Source organism: Lemur catta, chromosome 21 (assembly GCF_020740605.2).
Source record: "Lemur catta isolate mLemCat1 chromosome 21, mLemCat1.pri, whole genome shotgun sequence".
NCBI classification, from domain to species: Eukaryota; Metazoa; Chordata; class Mammalia; order Primates; family Lemuridae; genus Lemur; species Lemur catta.
Window position 1 is genome coordinate 8725775 of NC_059148.1, and position 20260 is coordinate 8746034.

The following is a 20260-nucleotide window of genomic DNA, read 5'->3' on the forward strand; positions in this document are numbered from 1 at the left end:
TTGGAGAAGGACTGTCTTCCTAAGTTCTAAAAACAAATGAAGAAAACAAACATGAAAGAAATAGAGTAAATCCCATAAAAGTTTAAAACTTAAAGATTAAAGAGATCATGTGTGGACAATAGGTCCAAAATGTTCTAAATGGAATAGCATTTAAAGGGTCCCCATCCTGGCTGTTAGCAGAAGGCAGCCCAGCACGGGGCCCCTGTGCTTCTAGTTCAAACTAGGAAGTTTTTGATTTTGGACGAGTTCCTTAACCTCTCTTTTTCATGATTTCCTAACTCACAATTGGTACGAATTGTAGTTCCCACCTTATAGGGTAGTTAAGAGGGTTAAGTGAATTATTAGTTATTAATGTTAGATTCATCATTAATATTATTAGTGTATAAAGAGCAGAGAAAAATCCAAGACAGTAATTGTATAAATAAATGAACAAAGGACAAGAGCATGCAATTCACAGGAAATACTGAGATGAGGGAAACTCTAGGAGGAACAGTTTGGGCGATAGCAATTGAGAATTTGGTTTGGGCTGTATTAAATTTAAGATACCTGTTAGGCATTAGAAATAACCTAAATGCCAATTGTTGATCAAATGGTTGAGTAAACTATGATACATCTACTTAAAGGAATATTTTAAAGCCTCTGAAAATGACTTTTACGAAGTTTTGATAGTGTAGTAAAATACTAATAAGCAATATTTACTGAGGAAAAAATAAAACAGCATTTGTTACATATAGTATGATTTCAACCATGTAAAAGAAAACACAGAGAAAAAATTCAATGAAATATGCCCAAAGATGAGCAGTGGTTACCACTGAGGGAGGGGACTTGGCTGAGTCACTGACACAGAGCAGAGGGCCACGTGTGGCAGGTCAGCTATTTGAGGACTTTACAGTTCCACATAACAAGAATGCACTGCCCACTGGCTTAGGCCTGAACAATACTTTATTGGCTCTCATAACTGAAAAGTCCAATAGCATTTGGGTTTGTGGGCACAGCCACTTAAACTATCATCTGGACTTGTCATTCAGCTTCGTCTTCCTCTGGGCTGTCTTTATTGTCAGCCTCTTTTCTCGTAGCAGCAGAAAGGCCACCAGCAGCGACAGGTTCACACTGACCTGTTTCAGCCCAGGTCATAAAGCTGACTTTCACTGCCTCTTTCAGCTCAGCTTGGATGCCGTGCCCATCCCTGACCAGTTGTGGTGGCCAAGCCGGTGTCACCATTCCCACAGCACAGCCAGGGAGCGTGGGCGAGCCTGAGAGCCGCCCCGTGGCAGACTCAGCTGGATGTGATTAGGGGTCAGTGGACACTGGCAGGCAACCAGCAGATGACCCTCATAGTGAAGAAAGATGAAGAATTCTGTTCTTCCTCTCCCACTTTTATTTTTTTAATTAAAAAATGCTGTTTTTTAAATTAAACTGTAAGTTTATCTCCATTTCTTAGGTAACCTAATGTTTGACAAGCTTACAGACTTTGTTCTTGCCCATGTAGAAACATGTATTGGTTGTAAAGGGGATCATAGGCTATGAACGCTTTCATTACCTACACGGTGTTGTGTTTGTTTCTTTCTTTCTTTTTTTTTTGAGACAGAGTCTCACTTTGTTGCCTGGGCTAGAGTGCCGTGGTGTCAGCCCAGCCCAGCCCAGCTCACAGCAACCTCAAACTCCTGGGCTCAAGTAATCCTTCTGCCTCAGCCTCCCGAGTAGCTGGGACTAAAGGCATGTGTCACCATGCCCGGATAATTTTTATCTATATATTTTTAGTTGTCCAGCTAATTTCCTTCTTCTTCTTCTTTTTTTTTTTTTTTTTTGTAGAGACGGGGTCTCACTCTTGCTCAGGCTGGTCTTGAACTCCTGAGCTCAAACAATCTACCCACCTCGGCCTCCCAGAGTGCTAGGATTACAGGCGTGAGCCACCGCGCCCGGCCTGTGTTGTGTTTCTTTACCTGAAGCTTGATCACCCTAGGCCCAAAATGGCCGTAGGAGTTAATTAACCCATGACTTTTGAAATCATGTGCAAGGTTGACTGGTTAAAAAAATGAGATGGTAAGAAACTGGAGAACTCACACATTCAGTGGGTATTAAATAATATAGAAAGAATGAATAAGTAATATAGAAAGAATGAACAAATAAAAGAACTAGTACCATATGATTCCACAGAAGCAGAGGTGGCATTTTTAGAAAGGGGGCAAATACAACAGTGTCCATTCAGCAGAGGCCTAGCAAGATATAGATTGAAAAATGTAGGGCCGGGCACGGTGGCTCACGCCTGTAATCCTAGCTCTGGGAGGCCGAGGCGGGTGGATCGCTCGAGGTCAGGAGTTCGAGACCAGCCTGAGCAAGAGTGAGACCCCGTCTCTACTAAAAATAGAAAGAAATTATCTGGCCAACTAAAAATATATATACAAAAAAATTAGCCGGGCATGGTGGCTCATGCCTGTAGTCCCAGCTACTAGGGAGGCTGAGGCAGTAGGATCGCTTAAGCCCAGGAGTCTGAGGTTGCTGTGAGCTAGGCTGATGCCACGGCACTCACTCTAGCCCGGGCAACAAAGTGACACTCTGTCTCAAAAAAAAAAAAAAAAAAAAGAAAGAAAAATGTGGGTTAGTTTTCCAGTGACAGGTTTGTTGGTCACCACACAAGAGTAGTTGAAACAGTGAGTGGGAGGGGGAGTTTGAAACGGAAAGTAGAGACAGAAGTGACTGGCCCACATGATGGGGAAGGGTTCATGGGTCTGACCACAGCTTGGGGAGGATTGACTTTGAATAGAGAGAGGGTCTCCTCCCTTTTGGCAGCGTTGCTAAGGATGTGTGTGCAGCTGGGTAGTGGGGAGAGCTCGCAGGATCACTCCTGGGGGCCTCAGCTTGCTTAGTAGCACCCTCAGGAGGACCTGTTGAGAGTAATGAGGATCATCTGGCAGGAAGGTCATGACTCCAGTCGTGCTAGTTGGTAGAATCTTAGACTAGAGGAGGGGGCTGACCAAGGCTTTCCTGAAGGTGTTGAGGGCTTTTTTGTTTGTTTGTTTGTTTGTTTGAGACAGAGTCTTGCTCTGTTGCCCAGGCTAGAGTGCCGTGGCATCAAGCTAGCTCACAGCAACCTCAAACTCCTGGGCTCGTGCAGTCCTCCCGCCTCAGCCTCCTGAGTAGCTGGGACTACAGGCATGCGCCACCATGCCCGGCTAGTTTTTTCTATATATATTCTTAGTTGTCCAGCTAATTTCTTTCTATTTTTTTAGTAGAGACGAAGCCTTGCTCTTGCTCAGGCTGGTCTTGTACTCCTGAGCTCAAATGATCCACCTGCCTCGGCCTCCCAGAGTGCTAGGATGACAGGCGTGAGCCACCGCACCCCAGCCCGAGGGCCTTGATGTGACTGAAAATCTTGAGTTTTCTGTAGCACAATATTCTCAACAGTGTACTCCCCTGAGGTTCCCAGGATCCTGTCAGGGTGTCTGTGAGGTTGAAGCTGTGTTCATGGTACCACTGAGGCGTTTGTTACACTCTGCTCCGTGCTGCCATCTGCTCTCGGAGTGCACAGGGCATGGTGAGCAAGGCTGCCAGCACCTCCGTCCAGTCCAGGGCGGGACGGTGCCCCAGAGCGGTCCTTGAGCTCCGCGCTGCCTCACCCTTACAAACCAGTAAGAAGTGCTCACTCCATGAAATCCATCCCTAACACATGTCTTTATGATGTTTTGTGTGACAAAATGGGAAGTACACTCAGAGCATTTCTGCTGCATACTAAATGCAGTAGTTTTCTCAGGAAAAAGCACTTGTGCAGTTAAGCTGTGAGCTGAATTAACTGCTTTTTAAAATTGATCTTCAGTAATTTTTAAGAGCATAAAAAGTTTGAGTTGAGAAAGTTTGAGAAGCACTGTCACAGTGGCACCCTTTGGTTCTTTTCTCTGGCCCTATTCTCAGAAACTTGAGTTTAGGGTGGAAGTGACAGGTTGCAGCATTGATCCAGGATCAGAGTTTTGCTGGCCAGTGAGACCAACCTGAAAAGGCGCTGTGGAAGGCCAGTGAGATGGCCCCAGGGTCGGGCAGGACCGGAAGGAAAAGGCTGATGGGTTAGAGGAAAGGGCGAGGTCAGGCTGCTGTGTACTCTGAAGTTACAGCGAAGGTGTGTTATTCTGCAGAGCACTGGGAAGAGGGATTGTGGTCAGGTGTAAACCCAGCCTCAAAGGGACATCAGTCTTGTAGGGGAGATGAAGCCTGTGTCTGAGTAAGCATCCTTGTAGGCGGCTGCCTGAGCCATCTGAGTGCTATGAGTGGGGGCGCTGCCTGGCAGTGGGAGGGGGGCTGGGCGCCCTGACGTGGGACCAGCACCTGCCAGCTGCTTCCCACTTCTCTCCTTTTCTCCTTCTGTGGCTAAAATAATGCAGAAATAGCACTTGCAGTAAAAGGAGGCTGGAGACCCAGCTATTTTTCAAGTAGTCCCCCCCCCCCCAAAAAAAAGCTACCATCCTTTGAAATTTTTGCCTGGAGGTTTAAGAGCCTAGAATTTAACTTGAAGGAGCCAACGTCTGTTTTAGAAATGCTTAAGCTGCAAAACATTCAGTTGGGTTGAAGTGCTTCCCTACTTAACACCAACAAGTTTGGATGGGGGAGGTACCCCCAACGGTTTAGAAATAGTGCTGTTAGAATCTGACTTTGGTCCAGCCCTCCTGGACTTTTCCGAGCACAGAAAGTGTTCAGCTGGGCAAAAGGCCAAATGACTTTTAATCTCCTCTCAAGAAAGTCCTTGAGAAAATGTCCATGAGCTATTCGGAGGAAGGGATGGTGGAAGCAGGAAGCAAGGTTAGTTCTATTACCTATATTATAAACAACAGGAAGCTAAAATTCAGCAAAGGTTATGTATCTTAACACATCTGCCAAGAGTTCTGTGGGAGTAGGGTTTGAGCCAGAGGTGCCTGAGTTCATGACATTCATGTTGCGTTGTCCTCATCATTGAGAAGGCCACCTCCTAAACCATGCTGATTCATGGGCCCAGAGACCCAGTGTCATGACTGCAGACACCTCTTCTGCTGCCCAGACTCTGCTGCAATCAAGGGCAAACCTGTCTAGATTCTCTACTCCAAAAAGTTTTCTAAAGTGAATGTCACGATTCAGTAACTTCCTAAAGTACACTTGTGCATATTGAAAAGATTATAGGCCAGGCGCAGTGGCTCATGCCTGTAATCCTAGCACTCTGGGAGGCCAAGGTAGAGGATTGCTTGAGCTCAGGAGTTCAAGACCAACCTGAGCAAAAGCAAGACCCCATCTCTACTGAAAATAGAAAAATTAGCCAGGCGTCATAGCTCATGCCTATAGTCCCAGCTACTCGGGAGACTGAGACGGGAGGATCGCTTGAGCTTGAGGATACAGTGAGCCGTGACAACACTACTGCACTCTCTAGCCCAGGCAACAGAGAGAGACTCTGTCTCAAAAAAAAGGGGGGAGGGGAAGGGGGAAAAAAAAGATCAGAGCCAAAAATACAAATAAATTTGAAATGTATTTTTGTAGAAATTCATTATCTGTGCTTTTTTTAAATATATGTATTGGATATGAGAAAAGTTCTTCGTTATATGGAATTTCGTTGTGTCCAACATGTGGTTTACCACATTTTATTATCTCCTGTTGTCTTGAAGACTGGGGGTTGGCCCCTAAGATGTCATGAAACAAGGGAAGTCAAAAGTAGGGCCAGAGCTGAGCACGCACGTGTGAACGAGGGCACGTGTGAGTGAGGGCATGCGTGAGCGAGGGCACGCATTCACACGTGTGCACATCCTTCCAGTGTCTTCAGGCAGCAGGGTGCCTCCCACCTCACCTAACACCCAAGCAGTCACTCTGGAAGGTTTACTAGCCTGCTCTCAAGGGTTGAGCAACTTTTTTGTGAGTAAATGAATGATAAAAACTTATTTTGCAGATGGATGAGGTTGATGCTGGCACCTGCAAATAACCCAATTAGAAATGATCATTGTAGGCCAGGCACGGTGGCTCACACTTGTAGTCCCAGCATTTTGGGAGGCCAAGGTTAGAGGATTGCTTGAGCCCAGGAATTTGAGACCAGCCTTGGCAACACAGCAAAACCCCATCTCTACAAAAAATAGAAAAGTTAGCTAGGCATGGTGGCACATGCCTGTAGTCTCAGCTGCATGAGAGGCTGAGGCAGGAGGATGGCTTGACCCTAGGAGTCTGAGGTTGCAGTGAGCTATGATGGTGCCACTGCTCTCTAGCTGGGACAATAGAATGAGACCCTGTTTCTTAAAAATAAAAAAATCATTGTTAGAAAAAAGACCAACATTTTTCTTTGTTTTAGTGTCACTACATTCTCTAAAAATTTGTATTCTTTATATTGGTTGGCTAGTAGTTTTTTCAGACTTGCAATAGGTTGTTAGACTTATTCCTTGGAGCCTTGGATTTTTTAGGGGTGCCTCAGGAGCTATGAGCTAGGGGCCCAAGGGAGGATAGGGTAGCTCCTTTCTTACCTATTTTCATATTTTGAGGCTCCTCTTGATTTAATTTGAAGAAAGGACCTGCTATTAAAATAGAAATCACTGGTCTGAGCATCATTAAATAAAAGGAGACATAAAATATTTTTAAAAGGAGCCCCTTTTGCTTCCTCTTTACCAGAAGAATAATGTATTCTCAAGCGTGTGTTCTTTCTCATTGATACCTACTCCTGCTGCTAAATACAGGAAGTATTTCACGGTTCCTTTAATCCTTCAGCCAGGCCCTCCAGCCATCCTCATGGCTTGGGGTGGTACCTGGGCCTTAGCCTCAGAGGCCAGCAAGTAAGCTGCTCATTATTGCCCCTCCAACACGCTTCCATTGATCCAGCTTGCTCTTGCTGCACTCTAGACATGAAAGAACTGCTCAGCTGTTGACTACTGGCCAGGTCAAGAGAGCACTTTCACGTTTGGGCCTTACAGAGGGACTCCAAGCTACAGGATAGGCTGGGGGGCCGGGGGTCGCACGTGTGCACATCTGGAAGGAGAATACTGGTCACCTGTGACCTTGGAGGCCTTTTCTGTGTGTTGAGAGACGAATATGCCATTACAAAATGACTTTGGAGTTGATCTGAGAGAAGTACATACATAAAACCTTTGCTTTTGATACCTGTAGAGCAGAGCAGTGATTTAGGAAAAGTCCAGGTCGTGTGGGCAGACCTGGGTTTGAATCCTGGTCTTGTACTTTCTGCCTTTGGCTGATCACTCTGCTGTCTGAGTGTTGGGGTCTGCGATTGTCAGATGGTCGGTACCTGTGTCCGCACAGCCTCAGGAGGCCTGGAGGTGTAGCAGGAGCTCCAGGTGCTGCCACTCGCTCTCCCCGTGATGGCGTTTGATGTGACTGTTTCGCGAGTCAGTTTACTTATACAGGAATGGAAAGTATTTCAGTGACTACTTCCGCTCTCACCACTGCAAAACCTTTCTCTTTATAGCTCTGGACTTACTGGACAAAATGTTGACATTCAACCCTCACAAGAGGATTGAAGTGGAACAAGCTCTGGCCCACCCATATCTGGAACAGTATTATGATCCAAGTGATGAGGTAAGAGCCTGTGCTGCGGGCCGATACTTCAGGGTTCTGGATCAGCCCACATTAGGCCAATCCTGTCCTGCTTAGACTGTCCTGAGAGGTACACGGTGCCATACTTGGTCCTCCCAACATTCCCACCTCCTCTGCCTTGAGGATGAGTGCTGTGGGGCACAGCTTGGAATCCTGTCCCCCAAACCTCTTCTGTTTATCTCAGAAGACTTCCTCCAGGCCACCTGCCACAGGTGGGGGCTGGGGAAATGGGTGGATAAAGGGCAACAGCTGCACCAGTGTGGAGCATGGAGAGGGCAGGGCTCCGAGGCTGGAGACCGTTGTCATGGTCTGTGGCAGGTAGAGACACCTCAACCAGTATGCTGGCCCTGAGGGTGCAGAGGAGGCAGGCAGCCTGCTGGTGGGGCCAGCGCGCAAAGTGAGGAGGAGAGGCCAGCCTGGATGGTGGCTTGGCGACTCCATGTCTGGTGTGCCGTTCTCCCTGGAGACAGGGACACAAGAGCCTGTTGTGGTGAGAAACTGTGAGGCCAGCGGTGGGTGTGGCTGGGCGTGCAAATAAAAGACACTGCATGTTATGTTCTCTCCAGGACAGCCCATTGCTGCAGTTCTCTGATTCCTCTTTGGGCTCATTTTTAACTTTGTTCTTTAGAGGATAACAGAAAAATGCAGTGTGAACTAACAGTTTGTGTTGTTCTAGTTGAGGCTCATATGCATAGAGAATAAAGCATTCACACTCCTGTTTCTAAAGGGAGAGAAGTAAGAAGGATATGTTAAGATTAAGGGGGAAAATGGAAAAGGAAGGGAAAAACTAACTACCAAAGCTAAAAGCTGATACAGAAAAAGAGGATAGAAGTCAAAAAGAGGAGCTATTTATTATTATTATTTTTTTTTTTTTTTTTTTTGAGACAGTTTTGTTGCCCGGGCTAGAGTGAGTGCCGTGGCGTCAGCCGAGCTCACAGCAACCTCAGACTCCTGGGCTTAAGTGATCCTCCTGCCTCAGCCTCCTGAGTAGCTGGGACTACAGGCATGCACCACCATGCCCGGCTAATTTTTTCTATATATATTTTTAGTTGTCCAGATAATTTTTATTTCTAATTTTAGTAGAGACGGGGTCTCGCTCAGTCTGGTCTCGAAGTCCTGACCTCGAGCGATCCACCCTCCTCGGCCTCCCAGAGGGCTAGGATTACAGGTGTGAGCCACCGCGCCCGGCCTGTTTATTATTAATCAGTTTCCCCTGCCACATCCATCCCCTTCCCCCCTAGAAACAAGTGAGACAACTTTTAGAAATACCTGTAACTTAGTAACACAGAACAGGTCAGAATACAGGTTTGGGGTCTTCTTGGCCTGATGACTTGGAGATTTCCTATGTCTCCATGTCCTGATCAGCAAGCTGGGTGGTGGACGGTGTGCACTGGACACCCAGTGGGGTCCCAGATGCAGAGCTGCCCTTCAGGCAGGCTACTTATTCTTTTGTGGACGTGAATCCTTTTCCCTCTTTCACGTGCCCACAGCTTAGTGGGGAGTTCAGTGTCTGCGCTTCCTCCCCCAAGGCCTGGTGTGGGATGACACGGTCTGGAGGCCCGGGCACCCGCTCACTGACAGCTGGTATCAACCATTGGCTCAGTTCTATAGCATCACATTAGTTTGTGGGCATTTAAAAATAAAAATAGTATTAATTGATTGATTAATATGATTGTTAGAGTGTGTATAGCGATTCTTTGACGCAAATAGACAGTTTATATTTTACTTAAATAAGTTTCTGATTATTCATAGAGTGTGGTAAAAAATAAAATTGCAACTCAAAGAAAAATACAAGAAACATCACTTTTTAATCTCATTATAGTTACTATTATTAAAATTTTGGAGTATTTCCTTCCCAATCTTACATTTCTATATCTAAATTAAAAAAATAAAGCAGGGTTCATTCTTTTTATTTAACACAAACATGGGCATTTTCCCATGGTGTTAGTCTTCCTTGAAGCTTCGTTTTTAAAGCTCCGTAATATTTCTTCATAAAAAGATTCTATAATTTAATCAAATGCATTTATTTTAGTGTCTTGGGTTTTGTTTGTATAAACATACCACCACCACCACCCCGGCAGCAGCGTGTTTCTGTTGTTTCAACCTGCAGTGCCTTAAAACATTTGAAAATGATTCCAGGATCTGTGATAAGTTCAGAAGAACACTTAAAACGGATTGAGTTGCTCCCAGACCGTTTACGTGCTTATGAGAAGGGTGCTTTCAGGAGTGTGGGCATAACTGTATAGATGTATATCAGAGCTCTCAGTTTTTATGAGATATCAGTCTTGTATAAATTTCAGAATCTGAGCCATAGTCATTTTATGAATCTGTAAATTACTTCTTTAGCCATAACAACTTTTGACTATTAAATGTTTCTTGTTTTTTCTTAAAGCCCATTGCTGAAGCACCATTCAAGTTTGACATGGAATTGGATGACTTGCCTAAGGAAAAACTCAAAGAACTCATTTTTGAAGAGACTGCTAGATTCCAGCCAGGATACAGATCTTAAATTTGTCAGGTACTTTAACCATGCAATTAATAACCCTAGCAAAGGAGAGAGAATATAAATGAAGTGTTATTAAAAAGGAAAAAAATTCAGTGTATTCCTCTATAGTTGCATATAGTCATCCCTTGCTATCCATGAGAGATTGGTACCAGGACCCATCCCCCCACCCCCAAGGATGCCAAAATCCATGGATGCTGAAGTCCCTTATATAAAATGGCACACTCTGTGCATATGTCCTATGCACATCCTCCAGTGTACTTTAAGTCATCTCTAGATCCCTTACAATACCTAATGCAGTGCCTGCACGGTATTTCATTCACGTGGATTCAGTGTAGTACTTTGCACACAGCAAAATCAAATGTTGCTTTTTGGAACTTTGTGGAATATTTTTTTTTTTTTTAAATATTTTTGATCCATGGTTTGTTGAATTCGTAAATATTGGAGGGCAAGCTGTATAGCTTTTACACTGATGGCTTCATGATTCAAACCTGGAAATTAGACTTTGTCTTTCACCACTGTTGAAGAGAGACACTTGGAATTCTTTAATTTCTGGCAGTTTACAAAGACATGAAGTTGATGTGAAATTAAAGTGGTGGTTTTTAGAAAAATAGCTACAGTGAGACTAGGAAGACAGTCAGTGTGAGAGGAAAATCACAGAAGACTGTTCAGAGGAAAGGAAGGAGAGGAGGTGCAGCCACAGGAGGAGAAAAGAAAGATTCATAGATGTCCCAGCCAGAACACAGCTTCTCATAGCTTGGTGTTGTAGAGGAATTCATAGTACTGGTATGTGTGTGTGAAGAGGGTGTCTAACTGTCGTGCTTGCTAGGAAATGTGGGTGCCAGGGCACACTGCCCTCCCAGGAGAGGAGCCGCGTCCTGCTCAGAGTGGCAGTCTGATCCCGGCACTCCCCTGGGTCTTTAAAACATTGTGTTCCTCAAGATAAGTCTGTTATTTTGTATTCTTTTCCCAGCTCCTTTTTGAAGGGTTTTTTTTTTTTAATTTAGAATTAAAAATAATTTAGAAAGTAATTTAGAATGTTACTTATATTCCTTTAGGAATCTCCTTCCTTTAGAAGTCCCTCCTTTTTTTACTCAAGGGTAGTGAATGTGATTATTTGGGAGCTGCTTGTTCGTATTCTAGATTGTTTGGCTTTTGGTTCTTATTCTTTCCTTGCTGCCTGTCCTGGGCAGTTTCTCAGTATATGAGCATCTCTCTGGAAAGGATTCCCTTCAGGAATCCCTTCCTCCCATGGAAAGCAGAGGCACCAGTTAAATAAATCTAGTGTTTTAGAGTCCTCTTGCCCGCCCATTCAGAAGCTACCAGCCAGGACCTGGTTCTACAACTGATGCTGCTTACAAGGGGCCCCAACTCTGTTGTCGGTTCAGACCAGGAGTGTGGGCAAGCGAAGCTGGTGAAGCTTCGTCAAGGAGCGTAGGCTAGGCTAGCCCCTCGGGATTCACATGGCCTTCACAGGGGCTGCATGAGCTTAGATCATAAGGGGTGGGGGCCCACGTTGCAAAATAGGTAGCTTCAAAAGAAATAAGAGTACAAAAAAAGAAAACGCAAATCTTGATTTTAGAAGATGTATGGCAAGAGGAGAGAGAACAGGGCTTGTGTTAGAACTATAGAAATGAGCAGTGAACAAAGAATTGTGAGCCAGAGCAGAAGCAATTGCTGGGGAAATGCTTTGGAGAGGACCTTGTTGCAGTTTCCAGGCTCCTAGCCCCCTAGCAAGAACTGAGGAAGGGTAGACATGAGCCGAGAACAGCCAGCACAGCCTCCGAGTAGAGAGCTCTGAAAGCCAAGCAGAGCTGCGAAGTGGCGAGGGATACACTAACAGTTTGGGAGGTAGAAAATGTTTTCAGAAGACATCTGACATCAAGTCAGAAGGAGTTGAAATGAGGGGAGACTGGGTAGGAGGTGAGCTAAAAACAAACCTATGATCTTCCATACCAGAGGGGCTCGGCCTTGCACTAGGGCTGTGGTGGTGAGAAGCAGTGACTTCGAGAGAACGGAGGAGAGACACGGTCAGAAAGGCCGCAGACTTTGTAAACCTAGCACCCGGAGTGGGGAGGGCTGCCAGCACTGTTAAGCCCCCGCTTAGACTGCTGCTGACACAGGACACACACCCTGCAAGACGGATTCACAGCGAAGTGTTGAGGAGGCACACTCATAGGACGTGAGGGGCCGTTATATGCAGCCCTGCGCACGTGTCTCACTGAGGAAGAAGCCTGACGTCAGCAGGGGGACTGGGGCGCACAGAGTTGGATTCCTGTCCTGTCCTTCACACACGTGTGACCCCCTGTTGAAGAAGGGTCTGCAGACAGTGACATGCACCATTGCTTACTGACAGAAAATCGGCCCCAGGATCCAGCCATTTTCATACCTTGAGTCCCCACCACGCTCCTTCATGAGGCTCCTGGACACACTCTCCAGTGTCTCTGTACAGGGTCAGGTCTGTCTGGTCAGCCCACTGCCCACTGCCGTGTTGTAAGGTCGCATGCAGCCATGCTTGTGCTCTCGGACTGTCACACGGACCGTCTGGCTGCTTTTGCTTTCCAGCAGCAGAGTGGGCTAATCCTGGCAGACACAAATGGCCTGCGAGGCCCAAGAGGTTCACTCTCTGGCCCTCTACAGAGAGGTTTGCTGACTGCTGGCCTAGAAGATGGAGCTGAGCAACTAGTGTTGCTTTTCCTGGTCACAGGCCATTTTCCTTAAGCCAGGCAGCGGCCCACGGTTCTTTCCCTGCCGCCTCCCTTGCCACAGCCCTGGCACATGACCTGCGTGGCCCCTGCTGGGTGCTGAGTGAGACACCAAGGCTGAGCAGAACCAACAAGACCTAAACGTGGCCTCCATGGAGCCCGTATAGTCGGGGAGAAAAACACACAAACAGAACAGTTGTTTACATTTTTAGTATAAAAGAGCATCTGGGGTTGACAGAATCATCAGTTTTTCATCATTCATTTAATCAGCATTGAGCATCTCCCAGTGCCAGCTAGGGGAGAACGGACTGTGTGCGCCGTGAGCTTGGTAGCAGGAAGCAGGTGACCGGCAGGAGTGTGGGTAGCACATGGATGCCATGCCCGCGGCAGGCACAGCACAGCTGCCCCAGAGGGTAAGACACAGCTTCCGAGCATTGTGGCTGCAGCGGACTCCTGACAGTCAGGGGCTGTTTGCTGGTGGGGGAGGGAGCAGCTGTGCAGAGCCAGGAAGGCAGGTGTGGGTGAGTGTGGGGTAGGGAGCTGGGTAGGAAAAGGCCACAGAGAGAGGGAGAGGCTGGCCGGGGAGGTAGCCCTTACCTTAGTCAGGAGCCTGACTCTCCCTCCAGATGGTGGTCCTGAAGCTTAGGTGACCCTGGGGACAATAAGGATGTAGGAGGACCTCGGAGAGCGGGGACCTACGGGACAATTGGCCAGGCCACTAGAAAGAAGGGCAGGCGGCACAGTGGGCACAGGGGACAGAGGCAAAGATGCTCCTGGGGCCACAGGGTGCAGTTGCCGGCTGAATGCCTCCTGCAGTTACATTGCAGTTGGGGACAAGATCGCTAGCGGGGTCCACCTCAGCTCTGAGAGTCCAGGCTTGGCAAGGACGACTGCTTCTGTGCTTTGTTCGTTGCTCCAGGCGCATGTAAGGCACACAGATGTACATGCATATAGCATGGTTTTTTTTCTCCCAACATTCTTTTAAGGACAGTTTTCAACTATTCTGAAAAGTTAGAAGATTTTAGAGTAGATGCCCATATTCCCACCACCTAGATTCTGTGATTAACGTTTTACTATACTTGTTTTTTCACATATCTGTCCATCTGTTCCTCCATCTACCCATCAATCCATCTGCTTTTTCTCATGCACTTCAAAGAAAGTTGCCAACCTGTAGACTGACTTACAGTTCAGTCATGTAGAATATAAAAATGAATCCAGGAGGGGCTGGGAGTGTTGATTAAATTGGGCCAGTTTCCTTTATAAATATTTCATTTGAACGATCGTGACAGCCTTCTCCGAAGTCAGCACGCAGCCCGTGTTCATGACTGAGAAAGCCCAAGACTAGAGTCTGCAAGTGTCTTGCTCATTTGTATATATCAGTGACAAAACTACACACACGCCTGGTAGCTTAGATCCCGGATGCCATTTTCCTGTGGTCTGCCTTGCTGCCTGGGAACAGTCTCAGGACTTGTTCAGGGCACTAAGGGGCATTGTCCTGAGTGCCCAGCCTATACACCTGAGATCAGAAACTACAAATTGGAGAGCTGGTGTGGGGATTAGGGGTGAAAGTGCCGTAGGACACAGGGATGTTAGGGAAAGATGATGGTTGACCGCTCAGCTGCAGTGGAGAAGAGCTGGAAAACACACCCAGGACCACGGGGCACAGCAGGGGGCCCTGTAATCCAGGAGTCCTGCAAGAGACCCCTGCTTGCTGGGGCCCCAGTGATAGTGACGTCCATAGTGATGGCCCTGAGAGCGCTTAAAGAGTCAAAGTTTTTCATGTATTTTGCTTCATGGGGTCAGTTTTAAAAATGTTTCCACTGGCGAGTTATAGAGGTGCACAGGTTAGCAGCGTGACAAGCCTCATCCTCGCCCTTAGGCCCCTGCCCCGTGAGGCTGTCAAGGTGGGAGCAGATACCTGACTTTCTCCTTCATCTTGAGAGTTTTCTTGGTTGGATTAATCACTAAGGACATAAGCCTCATTTCTCTTTGGTTTCTTGAAGATAAAAGCATTTCAGGGCAGCTTCCCCTTTCTGTCAGCTGACAGGCTCGGCTGTGGTTCTCCTCTCGGCCCATCTCCACGTCCACAGCTGGGCTGTCATGCCTGTGCCTCCCACCCTGACTCCTAAGTGCAAATGAAAGCCTGAAAGTGCTCTGTGAAACAGTAGATGATGTGCTGCTCAATTTCCATGCTGCAACCACTGCACCTCGGTGAGGATCTTGAAAGGGAAGGGTCTGTTTTGTTTGCATTTTGAGACGTTTGGTTGTCCCACTGCCCCTCCCTACCAGGCTTCCTCGTCAGAACCACAGAACACAGAACGTGATTTGACACAGTGTTTCCACTCCCCCGGGGCTGGTGCAGCTAGGAGCGAAGGTGCAGGTGCCGCAGGCCCGCGGTTCTCCAGCTGTGGTCGGCCCGCGCCCACACCCAGCACTATGCTTTAACAGGCCCTGCAGTGGCTTCCGATGCTCGTGTGGGAGAACCACCAACCTGCAAATGATTGGAGTAGATTTGGTTTGGAATATAATTTCTCCAAGTAAAAATAGAGACATGAGGAAAACAAAGAGAACATGTGCCACTCGCGCTTTGCTAGCGTGACGCTCCTAGCGGGCCCTGGCCAGGCCTAGAAAGTGAGCGCGGAGCTGCCTTCCAGGGCATTGTCTTGGAGTCCTGCGGGGAAGGCAGCCGTCGGGTCCCCTCTGGCCTGGGCGGTCAGCACCACCCCCTGCCTGTGGGAGCCAGAATCCCAGCTCTTCACCCTCATGCTTCTGGCCAGGGCTTTGTTTTCTGTCCGAGAGAACTTGAGCATTGTTAACAGCACGCTGCCCACTGCCTGCGCCGGGCACTTTGTCCTACCTGCTCAGCAGAGAGGGTCTTGCCGAGAACAGGAGGAGGCAGGAGACTCTGTTGCATAGAGATGTATTATTTTACAAAGACCCGTAAACTCTAGTTGTGACCACTGGAGTAGCGGAGGTCGTGTGAGAAACAGAGCACATCTTGGGAACACTGCAGTCAGCGTGTGCGGTGCTTCCCCCAAGTGTTAGGGAAATAGCCCCTGCTGTCTGAGAAGGAGGTGCCCATGGGCTGAGGGCAGAGCCAGGCGCCTTCAAAGGGCTCTGTGGTGCCCCAGCCCCAGTGTGTCCAAGTGAAATGGCCTATTTCAAGAGGGTTTTTTTCCCCCTGTTTTTTCACTTTTCTGTTTTCATAATGCTGCTGCTGATGATGTTTTAATGTGGTTCATTCTTGTCACTTTTCCATTTTGAGATGCTACTGCTGTTTTCACATGATGGTTCATCCTTAACTCATAGGTCTGTCTGTTTGTGTTTTAATAGGACAAGGGCTCAGAGGACTGGACGTGCTCAGACAACGATGTTCTTCTTCCCAGTTCTTGACCCCTGGTCCTGTCTCCAGCCCATCTCGGCTTATCCACTTTGACTCCTTTGAGCCGTTCGGAAGGGCGGTTTCTGGTAGTTGTGGCTTTTATGCTTTCAAAGAATTCCTTCAGTCCAGAGAATTACTCCTGGCAGCCCTGTGTGTGTCACCCATAGGTGACCTGCGGCAGTACGTACTTTCAGTGCACCTACTGCTTTCCATTGCTTTAGTCACTAATCGCTTTCTGGTTTGAAAGATGCAGTGGTTCCTCCCTCTCCTGAATCCTTTCCTACATGACGCCCTGCCGGCCCGTGCAGCCACACCAGAGAGACTCTTTCCAGATTGTCTTGAGTCACTGGCATCTCACTATGTGATAAGGAAGGCTACTACCTAGGGCACTTTAAGTCAGTGACAGCCCCTTATTTGCACTTCACCTTTGACCATAACTGTTTCCCCAGAGCAGGAGCTTCTGGAAATACCTTGGATGACGTTGCAGCCTGCAGCAAGTGCTTCCGTCTGCGGAGTCCTTTGGGAGCACTTGTCAGCGTCTTTCCTCACATCATATGATCACTAACATACTTAAAGTATGCGCTGTTTGCCCAGCTTTTAGAAAATCCAATCATTTTTCTAAAAGGAAGTACTGCACTCAATGATGTCATTCTGCAGATTTACTGTGGTTGCTTGTACCGTTTATGGAGATACAACACTGGCCACAGCGTGTCAATGTGCAGTACTTAGTGTTTGCAAGACTTACACAAAAAGATTTAAAGTGGCAGCTTTACTCCATTTGGTGAAAGATGTACGGAGGTCACAGCCCCAAGCTGTGGGAAGTTTCTGGGAATGTCCCAGGGTGGAGCTCCACAGGCCCGGTGTGCATATGCCCCCAAGCCACTTCACACCTGTGCGGTTCCCTTCTAACCACATCCCATGCCTGGGGATTTAGCAGAGGGGAACACTGCGTCTTTAAATGAGAAAGTGTATAGTTCTTTTTCCTTCTACAGCATGTCAGCATCTCAAGTTCATTTTTCAACCTACGATATAACAATTTGTAGTAAAGCCTTCACGAGCTCACAACATGAAGCACTGTTCTGTCCAAGAACTCTCAAATGTTTCTGATACTGCTGAGTAGGACCATCAGAAAAGCTAGCACTAAGTCATGATGGAGCTCTGTCCCTATTTTCTGATCTCTAAGTATCTGTTCTGCCGCTGTGTGCTGTGGAGTTGACTCGGTGTTCTGTCCCAGTGCGGTGCCTCCCTCTGACTCCCCCACTGCTCTCTGTGGTGAGAAGTTTGCCTTGTTCAATAATTACTGTACCCTCGCATGACTGTTACAGCTTTCTGTGCAGAGATGACTGTCCAAGTGCCACACGCCTATGATTGAAATGAAAAATCTATTGTTACCTCTGAGTTGTATTCCACGAAAAATGCTGTCCAGCAGCTCATTTAGGAAAAATTATATTTTTAGCTTTTCATTTCTCAGCTGTCCTTTTCTTGTTTGATTTTTGACAGCAGTGGAGAATGGGTTATATAAAGACTGCCTGCTAATATGAACAGAAATGCATTTGTATTCATGAAAATAAATGTACATCTTCTATCTTCACATTCATGTTAAGATTTCAGTGTTGATTTCCTCTGGATCAGCGTGTCTGAATGGACAGCCAGGTTCAGTTTGTGCTTGACACAGAAACGCTCATGGGCCTCGCTTTGCCGCTCTTGGCACAGCCCCAGCACTTTGGTTTACGTAAGATGATTTAGAAATGTGTTTCTGTAGGGTCCTTTTTTCCTCTGCACCGGCAGAGAATAAATTCTGTCATGTTCCTTTATTCAAATCATGGTTCTTAAATATTCTGTCAAACCCTGATAAAGAAGCCCAAACATCCCAGGCTGGATTCTCTGGTTCTCCCTAGAGGGTGTGCCCGTGTGCCTCAGAGCTGCTCTGGGCAGGGCCACCCCGCAGCACCTGGCCCACGCGGCCCTGCGCGGGGCACTGGTACTCACACACATGGGGCTGAAGGGTGGCTGACCCATCCTCAGCCGTCAGAATCACATCTTAGTTCTTGCCCTAAAACACGTCGTTTCCCTTCCACGCTCAAAGAGCTGCTGTGTAAAGGCCCACACAGCACGGACAGGAGACAGATCTGACTGTTATCTGATACATTGATAAGTCAGTTTTCATTTTTAAAAGAGCATTGACAGTTTTATTACTTTTGTTTCTTTGTACTTTTTAAATGGAATGTTAGTATTATTATGAGGCTAATTTACAGTCTTCTAATTAGAAAAACACAGCTTTGGCTACTAATAGCTGGGGACTGTGAGCTCTTTCCTATCCCCCTTGCTGGTACTGGGGAGTTAGGTTGGCATGAAACCACTAACTGCATTCTAGAATTACTGTAGCCATACATTGTGTGCTTTTTGTTGATCATGCCAAACGTATTTTAACAGGTCAGAGAATTGTCATAACCAAGAAACCTATGAAAAGTACTAGCTGTTATGTGTGATGGACTCATCATATTGGCTCTTCTTACATTTGTAAAAATGTGCAGATTAGGTCATCTAAATGTATCTTGGTGATACCTCCGTTATCAGTGTGCTCAAATAAGCTTTCAGACTAATGGCTTTTTTGGTGTCTTAAAAATGTAAGCAAAAAATTCCTGTTAAACATTCCAGTCCATTCATTCATTATGAAACAAATACCTAACAAGCCAGTGGGATGGATTTGAGCGAACTCAGCATGAGGGCTCTGTTCTGACACAAGTCTTCAAAGCTGGCAGAGACATGCAGAACATCGTGGCATCTCAGTGGAAGAATTTCATTCTTCTGTGTGTGCAGTACACAGGGCAGGGTGTGTTCACTCGTTCACCCTCGTTCCTTCTGCTTTCGGGCACAGGCAGTGGGCGTGGAGGTAACTGGTAGCTTTGAGAAGCTACTTGTGGCTTGCCGGTGGCTGTCTCTAAGGAATCAGAAGGTACACTGCCCACACTGCACGCCACATCGTATTCAGACCATTCAGAGGAGACTGTTTATCTTTATTTGCTTATGTGTTAATATGGGTTTTAACTTGGTAACTTTTATACAGTATGGTAACAGTATGTTAATACACACATACATATGCACACATGCTTTGGGTCCTTCCATAATACTTTTATATTTGTAAATCAATGTTTTGGAGCAATCCCAAGTTTAAGGGAAATATTTTTGTAAATGTAGTGGTTTTGAAAATCTGAGCAATCCTTTTGCTTATGCGTTTTTAAAGCATTTGTGCTTTAAAATTGTTAGCCGGTGTTTGAAACATGATACTCCTGTAGTGCAGATGAGAAGCTGTAACAGTAAATACGTGGTTTCTCTTACTGTCATCCACCTTGACACGATGGACAGGAAACGCATGGGAATCCAGAGCGAATCCGCAAGGATTGCACCAGAGTTTCCTGGTGCTTGTTGCCTTTTTTTGCGCTGTTTATCTGTGTAGAGCACTCAAGAAAGTTCTGAAACTGCTTTGTATCTGCTTTGTACTGTTGGTGCCTTCTTGGTATTGTACCCTAAAATTCTGCATAGATTATTTAGTATAATGGTAAGTTAAAAAAAATGTTAAAGGAAGATTTTATTAAGAATCCGAATGTTTATTCATTATATTGTTACAATTTAACATTTATTTGTGGTATTTGTGATTTGGTTAATCTGTATAAAAATTGTAAGTAGAAAGGTTTATATTTCATCTTAATTCTTTTGATGTTGTAAACGTACTTTTTAAAAGATGGATTATTTGAATGTTTATGGCACCTGACTTGTAAGAAAAAAAACCTACAAAAAAAAACTTAGAATCATTAAATTGTGTCCCTGTATTACCAAACTAGCATAGTACTGTGCATGTATAGTTTAATTGCAGTTTCACGTGTGAAAGTATGAAATCGTCTAGTCCTTTTCCACAGCGTTTTCCAAATAAGTATGTCTTCCTAACCTGGCTGTGCTTATGATGATTTGTGACGGGAACATAGGCTGTTCCTCCCGAGTTAAAGGGGGATGTTAGTGCTCCATTGGGTTTCCAGGTGGCTCTTCAGACCTCGGTGTAGGGGGCAAAGCAGTGCCCATGTCCCTCTCTCCTCGTCCTCTTGAATTTCAGCGACCCTGCTGCTGGGGAGATGT

At 46.3% G+C, this 20260-nt stretch overlaps 1 protein-coding gene across 1 annotated transcript in view; it reads left to right on the forward strand.

The window, feature by feature from the left end:
• The window catches only part of MAPK1 (mitogen-activated protein kinase 1), a 99602-nt gene extending 79635 nt beyond the window's left edge, over nt 1-19967 (forward strand). Inside the window, exons 7-9 of the mRNA XM_045535121.1 lie at nt 7412-7521; nt 9932-10057; nt 16081-19967. Of these exons, the coding sequence (XP_045391077.1) occupies nt 7412-7521; nt 9932-10048 (227 nt within the window). The 3' untranslated portion in view covers nt 10049-10057; nt 16081-19967. The remainder of the gene's footprint in view (nt 1-7411; nt 7522-9931; nt 10058-16080) is intronic.
• The last annotated feature ends 293 nt before the right edge of the window (nt 19968-20260 follow it).